The sequence below is a fragment of the Equus quagga genome, chromosome 8 (genome assembly GCF_021613505.1).
Source record: "Equus quagga isolate Etosha38 chromosome 8, UCLA_HA_Equagga_1.0, whole genome shotgun sequence".
NCBI lineage: Eukaryota > Metazoa > Chordata > Mammalia > Perissodactyla > Equidae > Equus > Equus quagga.
In genome coordinates this window covers 46,746,017-46,764,950 of record NC_060274.1, presented here as the reverse complement: position 1 = coordinate 46,764,950, position 18,934 = coordinate 46,746,017, and the positions used below count along the sequence as shown (strand labels likewise).

The 18,934-nt window shown below is 46.3% G+C and overlaps 1 protein-coding gene across 2 annotated transcripts in view; it reads left to right on the top strand.

The window, feature by feature from the left end:
• Positions 1–64: 64 nt before the first annotated feature.
• The window catches only part of COBL (cordon-bleu WH2 repeat protein), a 277,905-nt gene continuing 259,035 nt past the window's right edge, over positions 65–18,934 (top strand). For both annotated transcript variants that reach the window (XM_046669173.1, XM_046669175.1), the window contains exon 1: positions 65–348. In XM_046669173.1, the coding sequence (XP_046525129.1) occupies positions 308–348 (41 nt within the window). In that variant the 5' untranslated portion in view covers positions 65–307. The remainder of the gene's footprint in view (positions 349–18,934) is intronic.

Here is an 18,934-nt window from a genome sequence, read left to right as displayed (position 1 = left end):
GGAAAAGCTACCGGAGGGGGAACTACCTGGCAGCGATGAGGCCGGGCGGGGGCGAGGCGCACCTTGCTCCCGGCGCCCCCGCCCCGCGCCGCGCCAGCCCCTCCCCGCGCGGCCTGCGCCCCCGCCCGCCCCGGACGGTTCCAGCCCCTTCCGTCCTCTCGGCCCCGCCGCTGTCCTCCGCCGGCCCCGCGTGGGAGGACGATGGGTCAGCGCGGAAAAAGTGAATGAGGGCGGCGGCGGCGGCAGCGAGCGCGCGCCTGACTCGGCCTGGCCCGAGCACCGCCCGCGCCCCGCGCCCGCCGGCTCCATGGACTCGCCGCGCGCCTCGGCGGCTAAGCCCCCCACCGGGTAAGCGGGCGGATGGTCGGGCGGCGCGCGGGCGGGGGCTGCTGTCGGCTCCAACGCCCGCGCCCGCACGGCGCGCACTCGGGGCAGGGGTGCGGGCGCCGGGGAGGGCTCGGGGCAGGGGCGCGGGCACCGGCGCGCACTCGGGGCAGAGGTGTTCCCTCTTTGGCCCGCGGGCTCGCGCCCTGCCAGGGAAGAGGGTTGTGTACTTTGTGCACCCGGGTTGTTGCCCAGGTAACAGTGTCAGGCCGAGGCCAGAGCACTTTTCGCATGGGTGTTTCTGTGCGCGCGCCCCTTTTTGGGGTACCTGCGAGCAGAGCCCCCACCCAGCTCGGAGTCTTCCTCAGCCACTTCTGAGTATCCCTGGAGGGGTGGGAAGGCGGTGAGAGACTCGGCCTCGGACTGCAGCTCTGTCACTGACTTTCCCCGTGCCCCCAGAGTTCCAGACAAGTCACCCCTCACCGGGGCACGGTACCCCGCCCCACCGTCCACCCTTCCCCGCAAAATGAAGGGGAGGTTCCAGGACCTCGAAGACGCCTGGGTCTCGCGGTCTCGGGAGGGTTGTAGAGGGCACTGCCTGGCAGGTTTTCATGACATCTGCTCCCCGACCCCGGCATTCATTTTAGGGGTTCCCTCAACAGTGCAGAGGGCGCGGGGAGGGACCAGGCCCGGGGTGGACATCGCAGCATCGCCCCAAGTCAAGGATTCCATCCCTGCCTGCGCGGTTCTGCCTTTCCCCAAACCTTTCCGGTGTCTGTTTTCTATCCCCACACCTTGCACGTAGGGATTACATGTCACATTCACACATTAGTCGCAAAAAGAGTGATTTTGCTAATACAAGAAAAGGAATCCTGCCCTTCAAACCGGAGCTTGAACCTTGCACAACTCAACCAGGCAGCGACGCCGGGGCGCTGCGGGGTCGCGCGCGGTCCTTGCGGCGGCTGGGCCTTTCTGCCTGGCGCTCCGCGGACCTGCGAACTCCCTCGCCGGCCTGGAGCAAATGTGTTATGAGTCTTGCAAATGGAATGAGTGGCTGGGGTGGGCCCTGCACCTGCTTATCGAGTGGGCCCACTTTCCGCTATAGCAACTGGTCTCGAACGACGCAGCTTTCCGGACAACTAATCTCTTTTCTGTGCACTGGTGTCCCACTGACTCACCCTGCCCTTGTCCCGTAGGCCGCTGTGTTGCCCGAGTCTGCAAAAGGTTCAAACTGGCTTTCAAAAAAACAAAACAGAACAAAAAAACCTCTCCCTTTAGTGCCAGGAAAAAGTGAGCCAGGTTGGCAAATCAAATAATCCTGAAACTGAGAAATGTTAAAAAAAACTTTTTTTTTTTGCAGTGCGCTTAGTGGTGGTTATGTAATTCCCTTTGAACAAATAAATCCCCCCAAAAGAAAATATATGTGGGCAATCCCTTTTCATGGTAATGGGCATCCCAAAATGACGTAGGGAACCGTGTAACAGAATTACCCTCAAATCTGTCGCTTTCGTAGCCCATTTAATGAGCCTATTTAAGGAGACTCAATCGTTTTGTCACTATCACCTTATAAATAAATATGAAGTAGAGAACATTTAAGAGGCCAGCAAAACTGTATCCAAAAAGTATTTGTAAAATCCTTTAAAGAAATCCGATTATTGAAGCAGTGACTCCCGCGCCTGGGCGCCCTGTGCCTGCAGCCTGGTACTGCAGGAGCAGGAGGCAGGGCCGGCGCTGGCGCTTCACGGTGCCGAGGGGGCTCCGGTGGGCCTTCACGTGTGAGTCCCAGAGGGAAGCTAAGCGTTTTTACTATGGATATGACAAAACATGAAATTGTTATGCCCGATGCATTTGGTTATTTCCCCACACTCACATTCAGAGCGTCTAACTGCTTGTTTGAACATCTTTGTCCAAGAAATGTAGACGTGTTGTTTTTAACTTCTCTTATTCCCAATTATTTTGTTATTTGTCGTTTGTTTTAGTATCTTTAGTGAAGGGACATTAAGAAAATTTCAATGTGCTTATATTTTCCAGAGAAGAATTATGAGTTTAATAATGAGCTGTTGTACGTTAAAATGAGAGGAAAGGAATAGTCTTGGGTTTTTTGAAAATTTTGTATAATTTAGATATATTACTTGCCTACCAGAAAGAATAGATATGGATGTGGAATTTCTGGCTTTCGTGCCTTATTGATGGCAATCAGTTTCTGTTGGTTCTTTGCTGAAATTACCATTCTCTCTTCTCTGATCTGCTCCTCTGTTACATGAGAAGGAGGCAGTGCTTGCCACGTGCTCCAGGGGAACTGGATTTCTTTCTGATACTGCAATAGCTGGTTATCAAATCAGACTTTCAGGGAACCGTCATTTTTCCACATGACAGCAAACAACTGATGTGATGAATTTGTTGTTTTGTTGTTGTTGAAGGAATCCACCACTTGTTCTCTTCTTGTGTTGAGACGGGCTGGCGGGGAACAATGAATTAAGGGGGTTTCAGATTATAAAATGAGCTCTCCGACATCCCTTGTTGAGCATGACTGAAGGACCAGAGAGGCTAGTGAATGGGAATCCACTGATGGTGTGTCTACCAAATTATTAATAGAGTGTTATCAGTTATCTTTGTTGAGAACACAAGTGTACGTTTTTAGTTGGATTGAAATTGTATGCTTTCGTTAGTAATTTCAGTAAAACAGTGACTTATGACTAACTGAGCTCTCTGGGAGAAGTATTCTTTTAGGAAGGAAGACATGTGCAAAAACCAAGTCAGACTTGGTGTGGCTTTTGAGGAATTTTAAAGGTCAGTTGAAGTGCAATAATTGACAGAATATTCTAGAATACAAATAAAGGCAAATTGACTTTTGGTGCAGTTTTAAAATATGTTTAAGTCCATTTAAGGTAAACTTTAAATTTATCTGTTTACTTTTAGTTTGTCAGTTTGAATATTTGTGAGACGTGTCCTGGTAGTCCATTGTTATGGAACACAGGGTTAAATTTCCCATTGGACCCTACATGAAAAAGAGATAGAATGTTTGGGGTTTGGCAGGATCCTGGTTAATTTTTTTTTCTATGGAGGAAACACATTTCTGTAGAATAGACTAGTCTCCAGTGACATGAAATGTCAAAACAGCTGGTGCCTTTGATCAGTGACCACATTCAGGCACTATGCTTGTGTAAAAATCAGTGGACGTTTGCTAATCAATTTCATCAAAATGTGAGCTTCATGTAGACATAGCTGGCATTCATTTCTCTGCATAAATTTGTATTTATTAACCAAGTTATTGGAACGAGAAATATTTTTAAAAAAATTATTTGAAGTGGGTAACTTGAGCTACACTAGTCCTGTCAACACTCAACATAATATTAAGTGTAGGAGGCCTGATGTTGACGGTAAACATGGCCCGCCACGATGGCACTTCCTGTTTCCACTCTCATGAGCATACAAATATTAATGAAATATTAATAAGTATATACCATAATAAGAAGTTTAAGTTTCTAGGCCTTTTCTTTCTTTTAAAAGTTTTTAAGCTTGTGGCTAAGGTATTAGAGAATGTGTTTAGATGCTTTAAAATGATAGCTTATATAATTGTTTGTCACATTAAACTTTTCCCATTTAATTTGAGCTATATTTTTAAGAGGTGTTACTTCTAAGCTGTTCTTTATGTTGGCAAATCATTTAAGAATGTAAAAGTTAGTTATTCTTAGATGTAAAGTGAGATTTTATACTTTTGTAATTATAATTTTTCTTAATAAATTGGAGGAGTTGGACATTTCCCTGTCACAAAATCAAATAGTCTTAGACTATTTTAAATATTTTACAGTGGTTGTGTAAGGATGATGAAACTAAAGTATGATTAAATTTGATATAAAGATATATGTACAACATGGGGTCTCTCCTGCCTCCAGAAACTGCAGTCTGTAGCCCCTCGTCTGTTCTTCTCTGTAGGACCTTCCCCAGGCCCAGGCCAAGCCGATTATTACTGGGTAGGCTCAGGCAGAGTGACAGCCCCCATATACATGCAGGCCTGGGTTCAGTGCCCTCTTTAATTTGGGACCTGGGAAGTGAAGTCATAATTTGTGTGCACCGAAGAGTGGTTCCATAATCGTTAAGAAAACAATGATTGTAGGTTCTGTCTACACACCATAATAAGCAGTTTAGCTTTCTCTGCCTTTTGTGCTTTGTTATTAGATTTATGGTTAAATTTCATTTTGCAGTTGATCAGAACATTTAAATAGTGAGTAGACATACTTGATATCAAAAGAGTGTTTAGATCCAGGATGTGCAAATTTAAAATATAGGAACACTTAGTTCTGATTTAGACTTGAACTAAGTAAAAACATTTGGTAGAGAGTTGATGTATTTATTATGTGCTATTTCCCTACATCTGTTCATTTTCTCCCCATCCACATTTAATCATGGGGTCTATGGATTTTATGTGTTGGTTAATTTTAGTTATGTGTTTTCTCAGTTACTTTGTACTATAACAGAACATGAATTTGATATTTTGTGACCCACTGAAAGCTTAAATGTCTTCATCTTTGTACTTTTTATCTACTTAAAATATTTAATATTGATTTATATTGTTGATATATTGATCATATGCCTTTTTTATTCTTTTATGATTTTCATTTATTTAAGTGAATTTAAATTTTAGCCCCTCCCTCCCTCACATGTTGTATTTTGCTTTTTCACTTGCACCTTGTCACTCCAGTGTTTAGTGTCCAGGGCCACATGCTGGCTTTCAGCACCTGACTCGATGGCAGCATTATGCTGTATCACTTTTCCTTCATGTTTCCTTGAGTCTTTATTTTTCAGTTGTCTCTTCCTGTAGGTATATTGCATTTTTTTCTCATGTGTACTTTATGTGGTTTCATTGCTTTTGACAAAGCTAATGATGGTAATTATTTCAGGACCTAATGGCATTTATTCTAGACTACATTCTGCTGTTTTCTCTGGTGAGACAAAATGATAGTGGGCCTCCAACAATATCTGTGTTTCTTAACGTCTGTCTCAGGGACGGTCCCCATGCTTCTGAGCAATCTGGTGAGCTGTTGCTTGCTGGATCATGTCTCTTACAGGTCAAGTCCAAATAGAATAAATTCTACAGCCAGAACATTTCTATTGAAAAAAGGAAAAAAAGAAAAAGCCTTTCAAGCAACTGTTAAAATGTATTATATTTTGCCACATTTCATTAGACAGATTCCCAGTCCGCAAATGCTTTTGCACAAATGCTTTTGTACATCTAACCCCCATGTCCACCAAACCAAGTAATGCCATTTTTTTCTTTCTTTTTTTTTTGAGGAAGATTAGCCCTGAGCTAACTGCTGCCAAACCTCCTCTTTTCACTGAGGAAGACTGGCCCTGAGCTAACATCCATGCCCATCTTCCTCCACTTTATATGTGGGCCACCTATCACAGCATGACGTGCACCCGGGATCCGAACGGGCGAACCCCAGGCCGCTGAAGCGGAATGTGCACACTTAACTGCTGCACCACCTGGCCGGCCCCCAAGTAATGCCATTTTAAGAGATGTTGATTGCTTTAGATAAATCATTGAAGTCTTTATCCCTTTTTTTAAAAAAAATAATAGAAATGGCCAGAGATGAGCCAGATAAATCAGGAGTCCTGGTTCATCCATCTCCCTCCTTCCTTCTCACATGGTTGTCCAAGAACCCAGATGAGGACCCCTTGTCTTAGGGCTGCTTTCCCCTCCCTCCAGACAGCAGGCTGTCCCGTCTCCATGGACACCCGTGGATGCACTCACATCGCCCTGGGCACAGAGGAGAGGGCAGTGGCTTCCTGGGCCTAGCAGAGTATCTTTCCCTAATCCAGAATGCCTTCTGCTTGGGCCTTAATCCTATCTGACTCTCTCCTATCGACGGCAGGCTTAGTGGAAAGAACACTGGCTCAGGAATAAGAAGACTTGAGTCCAGTGTCAGTTGTGCAAGATTCCTTTTTCCCTTCTGGTCCAAGTCTGCAGGCTGTCCCTGTGTGGCTCCTGCCTGTTTCCCAGCCCAGCACTGTCTGACAAAACTTTCAGTGAGGAAGAAAATGTTCTGTATCTGTGTCTAATACAGAAGCTACTGAGCACTTGAAATGTGGCTACTGCAAGTGAGGAGCAGAATTTTTCACTTTCTTTAATTTTTGTTAATTTGAATGTAAATAGCTTCACATGGCCAGTAGTGTCCAGGTGGACCACGCAGCTCCAGCCTCTCCTATGTCACTATCTGTTTGTCCTTTCTGAACCAGACGGCCCCTGTTTGCTCATACATTTTCCCTTGGCCTCTGGGCTTCTCTTCTTGCGCAGAATGGCTCCTGCTCATCTTCCAGCTGCGGCCTCATCGGGGCCTTCAACGCCCCTCGTCTGGGCTCGGAAGGGTGAACTTGGAAGTCTCTCTCTCCTGCACTGCTGAGTCCCTTGTTGCAAACCCTTGGATGGGATTAGGATTTTCTGTTTACTTGTCTCTGACCTGATAAATTCTGAGCTCCTTGGAGGTGGGGATGTTACTCTTGAGTTTTTGTGGCACAGTATGTGACTCCCAGGGGGAACTCAGTAATGAGCTCTGCTTCCGTTGTGTCGGTGGAGCTATTGGATGAGATGATCTCAAGACTCACACGAGCTCCAAAATCCTATGATTCGAAGTGTTCCCAGAAATTCTAAATCCTTCCTTTGAAAAAATTGACTTTTTTCCTAAACTGCTGCTTAATCTTGTTTCTGCCAGGCTATATGACAACAGACAGATCACTTGTCACTAAAATATTTCAGACTGATATGCTCTGTCTCGGTTTGCCAGTTGTGCAGTCCTGCTCTTTGCAGACCTGGAAGGTGTTAGATATCTTATTTTGAGGAACATAAAGTGACTGTGTTAGACAACCCAAAGTGATAGTGGCTTAAAGAGGAGATAATTTTCTCTCTCTGTTACATAAAAGTCTGCGTCAGTAGTCCAGAGCTGGTTGAGGTGTGCTATGCTCTGAGTGTTTGTGTCCCCCCCACAATTAATATGTTGAAATCCTAACCCCCAAGGTGATGGTATTAGGACGTGGGCCCTTTGGAGGTGGTTGGGTCATGAGGGCGCAGCCCTCATGAGTGGGATTAAGTGCTCTTATAAAAGAGACCCTAGAGAGCTCTGTAGTCCCTTCTGCCACGTGAGGACACAGCAAGCAGTCTGCAAGCAGATGAGGGTCCTCACCCGACCTTGCTGACACCCGATCCTCGCCTCCCAGCCTCTAGAACTGTGAGAAATAAATATCTGTTGTTTCTAAGCCATCCAGTCGGTGTTATTTTGTTATAGCAGCGTGAATGGACTGAGACAAGGTGCCAAATCCGGGGGGACCTGCTTCTTTCTGTCTTGTCGATCTGCCCTGGCCAGTGTGTGGCCTCCATCTGCTCCAGCCTGGCTTGAGGAGGGGGAGACAGAAGGGGGACTTACCCTTTACTTTTAGGGTCTGACCCACAAGTTGCACATGTCTTTTCACTCGCATTAATTGACCCCAATCTTTTTTTAATTGTGGTAAAATATACACAACATTTACCATTTTAATCAATTTTAAGTGTACAGTTCAGTGACATATTCACATAAGCATATTCACATTGTTGTACAATCATCACCACTGTCCATCTCCAGAATTCTTTTAATCTTCCCAAACTGAAACTCTGCTCACATTAAACTCCCCATTCCCCCTTCCAGCTAGCCTCTGGCATCCACCCTCCTCCTTTCTGTCTCTATGACTTTGACTCCTCTAGAGACCTCAGATAAGTGGAATCATATAGTATCTGCCTTTTTGTGACTGGCTTAATTCACTTAGCATAATATCCGCAAGATTCATACGTGTTGTAGCACGTGTCAGAATTTCCTTCCTTTTTAAGGCTGGATGATGCTCCATATTGTGTATTTACTACATTTTGTTTACGGATTTACTCCTTGGTGGCCATGTGGGTTGCCTCCACCTTTTGGCTGTCTGAACAATGCTGCTGTGAACATGCGTGTGCAGATATCTGGCCCTGCTGCTTTCGGATATGTTCCCAGAAGTGGGACTGATGGATCATTGGTAGTTATGTGTTTAACTTTTTAAACTCCATACTATTTTCCCCAAAGGCTGTACCATTTTACATTCCCACGCACTGTTCACAAGGGCTCCAGTTTCTCTTTGTTCTTGCCTTTGGCCCAATCTTGATCACTGGGCCATTAAAAGTTTTGGAGGAAGAGGGAACAGGAAGCAGGGCTTCCAGCAGTGTTTGCTGATGTGGTCATACCTCTAACTCTATGGGGTCTGGGAGGAGCTTCGGCATTCGAGGGCAGGCTGGGTAGGTGACCTCGCTCCTCTTCCTTCCTCCAGGATCCTAGAGACCCCTGGTTTCTTCTGAATGGGTTCCCCTGGCAGTTCCTTGGCTTCTGCTGGAAAACATGCTCAGTTTGCTCTGTGCATCACTCACAGAAACTGGTGCAGGCTCTGTAGTGTGGCAGTGGTTGACTTGATGCAGGGCCGGGTTGGCAGCTGGCATCTCTGGACGGCAGTCTCCTGGCATCCTGAGCACAGAGAAGGTGGAGATGTCTCTACCCGGCTCCCTTCCAGGAGAGCTCGGATGCACAGGGCTGGCATGGACTGGGTGGCCCTTTTGGTCTGCACCAGATCAGAGCACCATTTTTTTTTTTTTTGTGAGGAAGATTGGCCCTGAGCTAACATCTGTTGCCAACCTTCCTCTTTTCACTTGAGGAGGATTGTTGCTGAGCTAACATCTGTGTCATCTTCCTCTATTTTGTATGTGGGACACTGCCACAGCATGGCTTGATGGGCAGTGTGTAGGTCTGCACCTGGAATCTGAACCTGCAAACCCTGGGCCACCGAAGTGGAGTGCACAAACTTATCCACTACACCACTGGGCTGGCCCCACCAAAGTTTTTACTTTTTATGATGTCTCTGTTCCTATCATGCATGCCATACCCACTTTTGCTTGTTCAGAATGGGCTACAGCCTGGAAAGGTAGAGAGAAAAGAGAATTTCAGAGCTTGGGCCCTCAGCGTGGCCGCTGTGGGGAAATCAGGGCTTCCATCTCACTGCCGGCCTGGGGAGTTGAGCAGGTTGGAGAGAAAGCTGGCCTGAGATGACAAGAAGTGCCTGCAGGCGTTTGTCACAGCCACAGTCTGTGCTCTGCGTGGCCTTAGGAGTCAGACTAGGGAAGAATAGAAATACTGGATATATCGACTCTACAATTATGTGTAAATAGCTTGAAAAATTACACACTTAGGTAGCAAACCGAAGTTAGGAAACTTGATGGGAAAACAGGCTGTGAGTGTGTGAGAACGTGTGAGAGTGTGTGTGTGTGTGTGTGTGTGTGTGCATACCTATGTGGGGGGGGAAGTGAAGTCTGACTTCCGGCACTTGGCAAAGCATCAGATTCCCACATCAGATTCTGGCGGTCTTTTCAGACCCAGTGTTTTGGGAGTTGAATTTAAAAATAGTTTGGGTGGGAGTGATAATACAGCAGGAGCATATACTTTTGTTCATGTGGCTAATTTTTGAAACAAATCTAATTTTGTTGGCTGGAGCCCTATTACTTAAGATCAAAATCCAGTAATGTTCAATAAACAAACCATTGGGTTGGAAAGAGACTGATCTACTGTGGCCAGAATCTAGACATTTGCCGCCCAGAAAGTAGCTGCTTGCCGAGCTTCCCCACGTGTCTGCCCACCCGCCCTCTGTCTTGCTGACTATAATTGTCATGTAGAATTGGTTTTGAGTAGAACTGAAAACTTTCTCCCTTCTACTCTGCATCTAAACCCCTTCCTACAGCGTCGTGATTACCAGCGTCCTGACAATGTCACATGCAGGAAGAGTGAAATGTAGACTCTGATGGGAGCCAGCAGGGTCACCCAATTAGGTTTAAAAGGTGTCCACTGGGTCACGAAGTCTGAGTGTTTCTCCTGCCGTTGCCGCTCTAAACCACTCCCCTCTGTCGCTGCTCACATGATTGGTTTGGTTCTAATGCAGTGATCCAAACTTGAAGGATGTGTCCTGAATGAAGTTAGTGTGTGAATTCTACAACATTCAGGAAAGTTAGGGAAGCTGGTTTGGAACTAGATTAACTTAAATTGAAATAGACTTCAATTTGGAATAGTTCCTTATTATCCATCAATTTTTTTTAATTACTGCAATGTTTCACACTTTTGGAATGATGAATTTTTGGTTATAAATTTTTCTAAGAGGAGGAAAGAAAAATGTTCTTCACAAGGGCTTGCCTTATTTCAGCGTTTTAGTCATCTGTGATAGTGATATTTTCCAGCTGTCAGGATCGTCTTTGCCTGCCCTGTGCTGGGAGGCGGACCCCGCCTTGGCCCGCCAAAGTTAGCAGCAGTAACCATTTCTCCAGTTTGGAGATGAGATTGTCACATGACTCTGAAGTCTCGAGTTCAGTGTTCTGCTCCTCATCCTGTGGTCATGCCACCACACGAAATAGAAGCCTGGGACACAGTTTCCAAAGGCATGTTAGCTGAATCCACTCTCTGGCTTCCGCAGGGCGGCAGGTGGTCCTGAATGGCTGTTTCTGAACTGCCTGCGTTTCTCAATGGCGTTTTTCTGAAGAAACAGTCATTGTATCCATGTGGCTTCTTCCTCGTATGGGAGAGTCGTGATGTTACCCATTTGATCTAAAGTGTTAGTGCATTTCTAGATTCCTAATGCATTCTGGATTCCTGAGACTCTTAGGTGCAATTGTACTTTTTGAAAGAGATACGTGGATGTGACAGGCCAGGACCAAGCCCAGCTGTTGTGGAGCACAGTTAATGTGTCTGTGACTTAATATGAAGCATCGAATGCAGGCTTCTTGTCTTCCCCAGCAAGTGTTCTGCCTTGATCGTGGCTTATAAATTAATAAACATTTCAAAGGCTCCCCTTTGTCCTGGATGTTGACTCAGCTTGCTGCATCTTGTGCCCATAGATTTAATGAGAGCACAGAGCTCTGCTTTGCACAATAAATGAGCTTCTTTCCAAGTAGAAACTGCACAGACCCAAACTCACAAACTTGCTAGTTGTTTCTCTTGTGGGTAACTTTGGCCAGACCTTGGGCCCATGAGCCGGGTGACTATGTAACTACTTCCCCCGTGAGGGGGTGGTCTCTTTGGACAGGGGGCTTCAAGGGCTAATGTCCTCCATCTCTGACCCCCCAGCAGGGAGGAGCTGAGAAGAAGGAGAGAGCCCCAGGGTGGCCCTTAGGTTCTGGCATTGCTTGTCCTCATCTGCATAGCTAACACCAAGGAACCTTGAAGGTGGAAAAGACGGCCATAGTCATCAAGTAGAACTTACTAAGTGCCCAGCTGGCACCTGGTTGGGGGCTTTTTAGCATCGTGAAAGTTCCGTGCACACATGTGCTTAACTTACCGAAGATCTGTGCAAGTGAAGCGTCCCTCAATCTATTTTCTTCTTCTTTTTTAAAAAACTTGTTTTTAGTCACTCTCACAAAAATTCTTTCTCTCTGCTGATGATGTTTTACTTAACCTGGGTGGAATCCTCTCCTCCTGTCAGTTATAACTGATGGTTACAAATGACCCAGCAAAGTTGGAAGAATGTAGCTTTTGTCTCGTTAGTTGGTGGTCTGTGCAAAGCCTGGCTCTTTAGACAGGGATCTGAATGGCAACCCCAGAGGAAAATTGTATGTTTGAAATGTTTTCTTGCTGTTTACTTCTTGTTTTCTGAGTTTAAAATTATACAGTATGCTTATGTCACGGTTAGGCTTTAACTGAGGAGGTTAACGAGAAGTAATGGATGACTCGTTTTGAAACTGGGCTGGCTGTAATAATATACTCCTGTGCATGCTAGGGGTACACACTTCACTTTCATAACATTTTTACTTAGATTGGTGGTGTTTTTATGATGCTAAAGTTTTGTTGGCATTAAAACGTGTTTTTGTTTATTTTATACATGCAAAAGTGACATATCATTGGGAAAAAAAGATTTTCCACCAGGTTTCACTTGTGTCCCTTTGTCTCTTGTCCGAGTGAAGTAGAGACCACCGCTTGCTTGGCATGAGGGGCCCGGCACTGGAGGCCTGGGGTGTTTTGCATGAGGGACACGAGCAGTTTGCAGCCATCTGGTCACTTCTGTGGTGAGGGCATCGATATAAAGAACACTGGGTGGGAAGACAAGGCCTTCAAGTCCCTCTCTGCCGCTTGAAGCTGTGTGACCTCCTCATCCCTCAGTCCCCTCAGGATTGAGATGGAGATGCTTCTGACAGCCTGTGACTGGAGTGTGGTCTCCTGACTGTTGGACCAGTGATGGGTTTTAGAGGAGGACTTCGCCCTGAACCTTGGCTGTGTCCAGCTTCACTGCATGATATTCTCTACCCATTAAAGAGAATATAAAGTAAATGTCTGAGTTCAGTGTTGGATGCAGTATGTGATCTGTCACATATGTTCTGTCAGCCGCTCTGCAGACTACTCACAGCAAAATAATATCATAATTTCTTTAAAACATATATTTGGAGATTAGATAAAATACTGAGCAAGTCTGCAGATCCACTGGAAAAGTGTCAGGAAGGGAATGCCGCTCCAAACAGAACAGCTCAGGGCACATTTACACATCCCTCGTTGAGCTGGGTCGGTAGACAACCTAAATTTTGCTAAGTCTGTGTTTGTCACACATCAGATCTAAGAGGTTATTCAATCCTCCACCCCAAGTACATTCATTTGATAGAAATAAGGACTCAGTATCTGTTGCTTTGACAAACTTCCTCTTAAAATGACTGCATTTTTTGCTGAAGGAAAAAGTGATAATTAAGAGGCTGAACCTGCCTGGCCCTGCTGCTCCTTCAGCCCTGGAGGGGTGGGCTACTGCCCCCACCTCCCACCTCTGTGTCCTCACTGTGTACACCAAAGTACATGCGCACAGGGACCTTGTTAGTTTTGGATGATGGACTTTGCAGTCCACGATTGACCACGTCTCATTTCTCCAGATTTTATAAAAGGGCATAAACCACTTCTACATCTCTGTTCTCTGCAAGTGAATGTAAGAGCATAAACCTGAAATTATGGCCTGTTGTGTTAACTTTGTAATGAGGCTTGGGAAAACATCAATTTATTACTGTATTTTAAAACATTCTAATTTGTAAAGTATAAGTTTTTATTGCAGTGATGGAAACAATAGCTTATTCTAAGAATACAGTCTGTGAGTGGTGTATCGTTGTCGTAGTTGCAGCATTACATTGGGAAAATTGAGCCAATGATTTAGCACATGCCAGAAAATGAGTCACCAAGATTGCCTGGTGGGGTGGCTGGGTGGCTAAGATATCTGCGACGCTCTCTGATAACCACGCTTTCTGCCCTGTATCATATCTTCTTTTAAAACAGTAGCAGTGGTTCATGGTCAGGGAGTGACAGTGAACTCAGGTTGAGTTCCTATACCTTGAAAGCACTATTATCACCAGAATTGTGACTCTTCAGAAAAAAAGAATGCTCTTCTTCTCACTTTACTTTAGCAGTAGAGCGTCATTTCTTATCAAAGTTAACTGCTGGAAATGATGGCATCGTTGCTTTATTTATGCGGCTCCTCCACATTCATTATGCTGGGGGGTGAGGCCAGATCTTGGCACTTGTTAGCCAGGCAGACAGTCCACAATTATTTCGTAAGCACCTTCTAGCACAGGGATAAGAATTCAGAGAGGGGACCAAGTGAAGCCAAGACATTGGAGATCAGTTAAAACCAACCAAAAGGAAGGGCTTCTGGCCCTGACTGTGGAGCAGTGGCATCTCTCTGAAGCTAGGAGATGAGGAAAAGCTGGTCAGATCTTGAGAAGGGGTCGAAAATTGGATAAACTGTGTCTAGGTGGAGAGGCAGTGAGCACCACAGCGGGGAACTGCCAGGAATGGAAGTGTGAGGACAGAGGGAAGCCCAAGGCCCGTTCCCACCCCTGTGGACTGACTGACAAGCCGAACAGGCCTTCAGTGGGCTGAAGAGGGAGACTGAGGAATACACATGTTTAGACACCTGAATCGGAGGCTTGGGACCCCACTGCCGGCATCTGGAGGGCCAGCCTGGGCATTTGGATTTTATCTTGAAAAACTAGGGGATCAGTCAGAGGTTTATGAGCAAAAGAGCACCATCCTCATGGGTAAAGTTTGGTCTCAGGAGATGGCACTGAGGCCAGGATATGAGAGAAGCCAGAGAGGAAAGGAGAGAGTCCAGGAACCAGCTGGAACAGTCAGTGTGGCAGTAGCCTGGGCCCAAGGAGCATGGCTTAACCTTGCCTCCAGCAGTGTAAGTGGAAAGGGAGGGACGGTGTTGGAGATACCAGGTGCATGACCCTGGGAGTCGAATCAGGAGGAGGCCAGGCTCCAAACCCGGAAAACTGGGAGAGGTCAGTGTCCTTAACAGATGGGACGGTGGGAGGTGGGTGGAAGGGAGCGGGGAGTTTGGAAGAAAATCATTTACTTATTCATTGCATCAAGTGTTAATATTGAATGTGAAGAGTCAAACAGAACTCTGTCCCCCAGATGCTTAAACCCAGTAGAGGGGAGTGGACGATGAGCATGATTGGCAAGCAAGGCCAGGGAGGCTCAGAGGAGGGGGGAAGGGCTCCGGGTCAGGGCAGGAGAGGAGGAGAGAGCCTCATGGAGAGGAAAGAGCAAGGGACAGTGCTGTGAGGAGAACAGCACGTGAGGATACGGGTGGTGTGGGCTGGATCTCCTGTCACGTGCCCACTGCCCACGGAGCACCACCAACCAGTGTTGCTGGGTGTTTACCAGGCACTGTTTAAAAAGCTTGTGTGTGTCACCTCATTTAATCCTTACCACAGCCCAGGAAGTGGGTGCTATTATTTCTCCCATTTTTAAATGAGGATCCTGGGACACAAAGAGGTTAAACAGCACCCAGATCTGAACCCAGAGTCACGTGGCCCAGCACAGCTCTTAACCCTGTTATGTACTCATCAAATATTTGTGGAAAAGTCACTTCGGGCCCTGAAGAAAGTTCTAGGTCTAAGAGTAAGAAGCGGGGAGGGGCTGGGGAGGGTTTTCTAGGACATGTGAGCAGCTGGAGCAGAGTCAGGTCCTTCAGAGAACGTAGGCATCATGGGAGGAAAGTGAGCATTCGCTAGGGGTTCGGGTGGAGCTCGGGGTCCTCTATGGGTTGGGCTCCTGGTTTATTACTTGAGTTCATTTCCAGTGCTTACCATGAGAAGGTGATTACCTATTTTATCCATGACAGTGAGCCTCAGCCAGCATTTCCACATAGCACAATTGGCGGTAACAGGACGTGGGGACTCAGGCCGAGGCCTGCCAAATGCATACTGTCTCACTCACTGTGGGACATGCTCAGTACCAAGTGTTGGGGGACCCTGGCCAGGTGCAGTAGCCCTCAATGCTTTAATAACAGCAATTTTGAGTCTGAAATCTAAAGCATGTATTAACACATAATAATTAAGTAAGAAAGAAGCAAAGCCAGTGACTAGGTTTTGAGGGTCAGAGATGCAGGGCCTGTGTTTGCAGTCTGGAGGCCAGTGCTGCTCAAAGTGTGGCCCATGGACCTGTCTGCAATGAGATAAGTATGTAGTTGAGAGCGGGCATCTGGAAGCATTTATAGAAGTTTAATGCTGTGATGTCCAGTGATATCCGTGACAGTCAGAGAAGTGGCCTGATTGAACGGTGTGTAGACAGCTTTGGTCTTGTGGAACTGGTGTGGAAGCACCTGTGGACTGAGTACCCTCTGTGCATTATGTCATTTGTCCTCCTCGGTAGACGTGTACCTAGGTACCATGATTGTCACCATTTTGAGGATGAGGACGTGGAATCCCAGAGAGGTTGACCAACTTGCTCAGGGCTATAGACCCTATGCCTGCAGCCAGAAAGCAATGTGAAGGCCCCTCCCTGTGCACCATTTCAATTGTTAATAAGTTCTATCATTCTCTGAGCCAGACTACCAGCCTCCTGCTGTCCCCACCCCACTTGTCACCCCATCAGAGCTGTACCTCCTTAGGATACTCCAGCCGGGTCCGAGAAGTTCCAGGCAGGCTGCTGGTCAGTCCCCACTGGAACCTGGCCCATGTGCTGGGGTGATTAATCTTGCAGCTTGTTTGAAACCTGTGACTTTAGAAAGAGAGAGAAACAGGAGAAGATAAGCAAAATATGGATTTCTGTAGTCTCCATTGATTTATCTTCTTTTCTGTTCCACGTCAGTCTTGAAGCTGGGGATTTGCAAAAAGTTCTTTGGAATACAATAGTTTCTTACCAGCCAACTCTGCACCTCCCAGGCAGCCAGGCAGTGGGATATGGCTGCAGGGGGCATTTGCCAGCAGCCTCACTAAAGCCCACAGTGTTTTCATAATGCCCAGTGTCCTGAGAGGGGTGCCTGTGTGCATGTGCAGATGCGTGTATATGGGCCGTGGAGGCTCTCTCTGCTCATCTTTGGTGAGGGTGTGCTGTGAAGCCTGTCTGGCCTCAGAGCAGGGAAGGAAGGCACTGGGGGCCTGCCAGCAACACCTACTCCTTGGCTTTTCTGGCCTAGACCATTGCAACTTAGGGAGCAAGGTTCAAGTGGTGCTTCCTTTATTCCACAAGCGCATGTTGTGGAAGGAGAGTCTGGCCAGAGAGTGTTACGGGTAGCGGAGAGGAGAGAAGAGCTGAGATGTGGGAAAGGAGTTACCACTGAATGAGTGCTGTCCTGGGGCAAGTGGATTTGTTCCCAGAGCCTGTGTCTCTTCTGTACTCAACTCAAGCAAGGCTGCTCAAGTCTAGCTAACAATTTTAAATATACAAGATCTTGCCTGCTGTGGAGAGGTGGTCCATCAGTGTTGGGGGTAGCAGTCATTACTATCATCTAGTGAATTAGGCTAAGACTGCAGTATGTGAGATGATAGGGTCTATTTGACAGTAATTTACATGTATGGCTCATTTTGCAGCTTTCAAGGTACCTACATCTACATTTTGTGAGCCTGCAGGGCGGGCATTTCTTTCCCTACTTTCCAGATGGAGAATGGTCCCATGCATTAATTAAGAGTGATTAAGTGGCCTGCCTTGCTTGTGTTGCTCAAGCCCATGTGTGTAGGTGGTCAGAGCTCAGTAATGATGCAGGAGAGCTGCATAATTACCCTCAAGTATCAGGCAGCCTCAAAAAGCATGACCTGATCACAAAGCTGACCAGGTTGAAGAATGTAGGTGTAGTAATTATCCATTTCTACATGACAAATTACCCCAAAACTTAGCAGCTTCATGTTGGATGGCTTTACTGGATGGTTCTGACTCAGGCTCTCTCATGAGGTTGCAGTCATGCTTACAAAGTGGCTGGAAGATGGCTCACTCGTTTTTGCTAACCTTTGGCAGGATGCCTCAGTTCTTGCCCTGTGGACCTCTCCACATACCTGTTTGAGTGTCCTCACAGCATGGCATCTGGCTTCCTGGTGAGCAAGGGATTCAAGAGGGAATAGAAGGAGGAAGTTGCAGTGCCCTTTATGACCAAGCCTCAGAAGTCACACACTGTCACTTATATCAGGTTGCATTTATTAGAAGCAAGTCACCAAGTCCAGTCCACACTCAGGAGGAGGGGAATGAGGCTTCTCCTTTTGATGGGAATAGTGTAAAGCATGTGTGCCCATTTTGGAAACTACCAGAGGGCCATCTGAGCTTGACTGCCTTTTTTCCAGAGCACTTAGTTAAACCATTAGTGAAGGCACATGAAAAGCCTACATTGAGGGGCCTTTGAAGAGGAGATTTTTTTTGTGTGTGAGGAAGAGTGGCCCCGAGCTAACATCTGTTGCCAATCTTCCTCTTTTTGCTTGAGGAAGACTGTTGCTGAGCTAACATCTGTGGCAATCTTCCTTTATTTTGTATGTGGGATGCTGCCACAGCTTGGCTTGATGAGCGCTGTGTAGGTCTGTGCGCAGGATCCAAACCTACGAACACTGGGCCACTGAAGCAGAGGGTGTGAACTTAACCACTACGCCACAGGGCCAGCCCCTGACGAGGAGATTTTATAACCAAATTCCACTGGAGGTGGCGCTGGTACAAACTTTTCTGATGGTGGGCTTGAAATGTGCCAAGGCTGCATGTGGCAGTTTTCTTTATACAAGTATGTGTTGTTGTTTATATAAAGATTCTTAAAATGATGAAAACTTAAGTCTGTCATTGAAAAAAAAAACACAACAGATCTCAATTACCAAAAAGTGACCACGTCTCTTTGCAATAGTTCCAGCCTCTTGCCCTGGTGTAATTCCTAATAGCGCCCATTTCACTCACAAAATTGTCCTGTTTGGACTGTAAATCTTGTGATTGCTCAGCCTAGATACTTCCTCAGCAAACAGGAGGGGCCTCGTTCCGTCCTCATGGCTGTTAACCAGGAGTGTGCGTCAGAATCACCTGGGGGCTTTTGTGTTTTTTATATGTTATTGTTTGTAACTCTCCAATTAATATATTTACATCAAAATTCTTACTGCATAACACAGATATCTGGGTTCTTTGTCATGAACTTGTACAAGAACTAAGGTACATTTACAGTACTTTGGGGAAAAAAAATTCAGTTCTAGGATTAGTCATCCCTTTAAATCAACTACATGTGACCTTATTGTTATAGGATGGGGGTTAACAGACTGAGAATGTCAGATTTTCCTCTTTTTTTTAAATTGAGATATAATTGACAT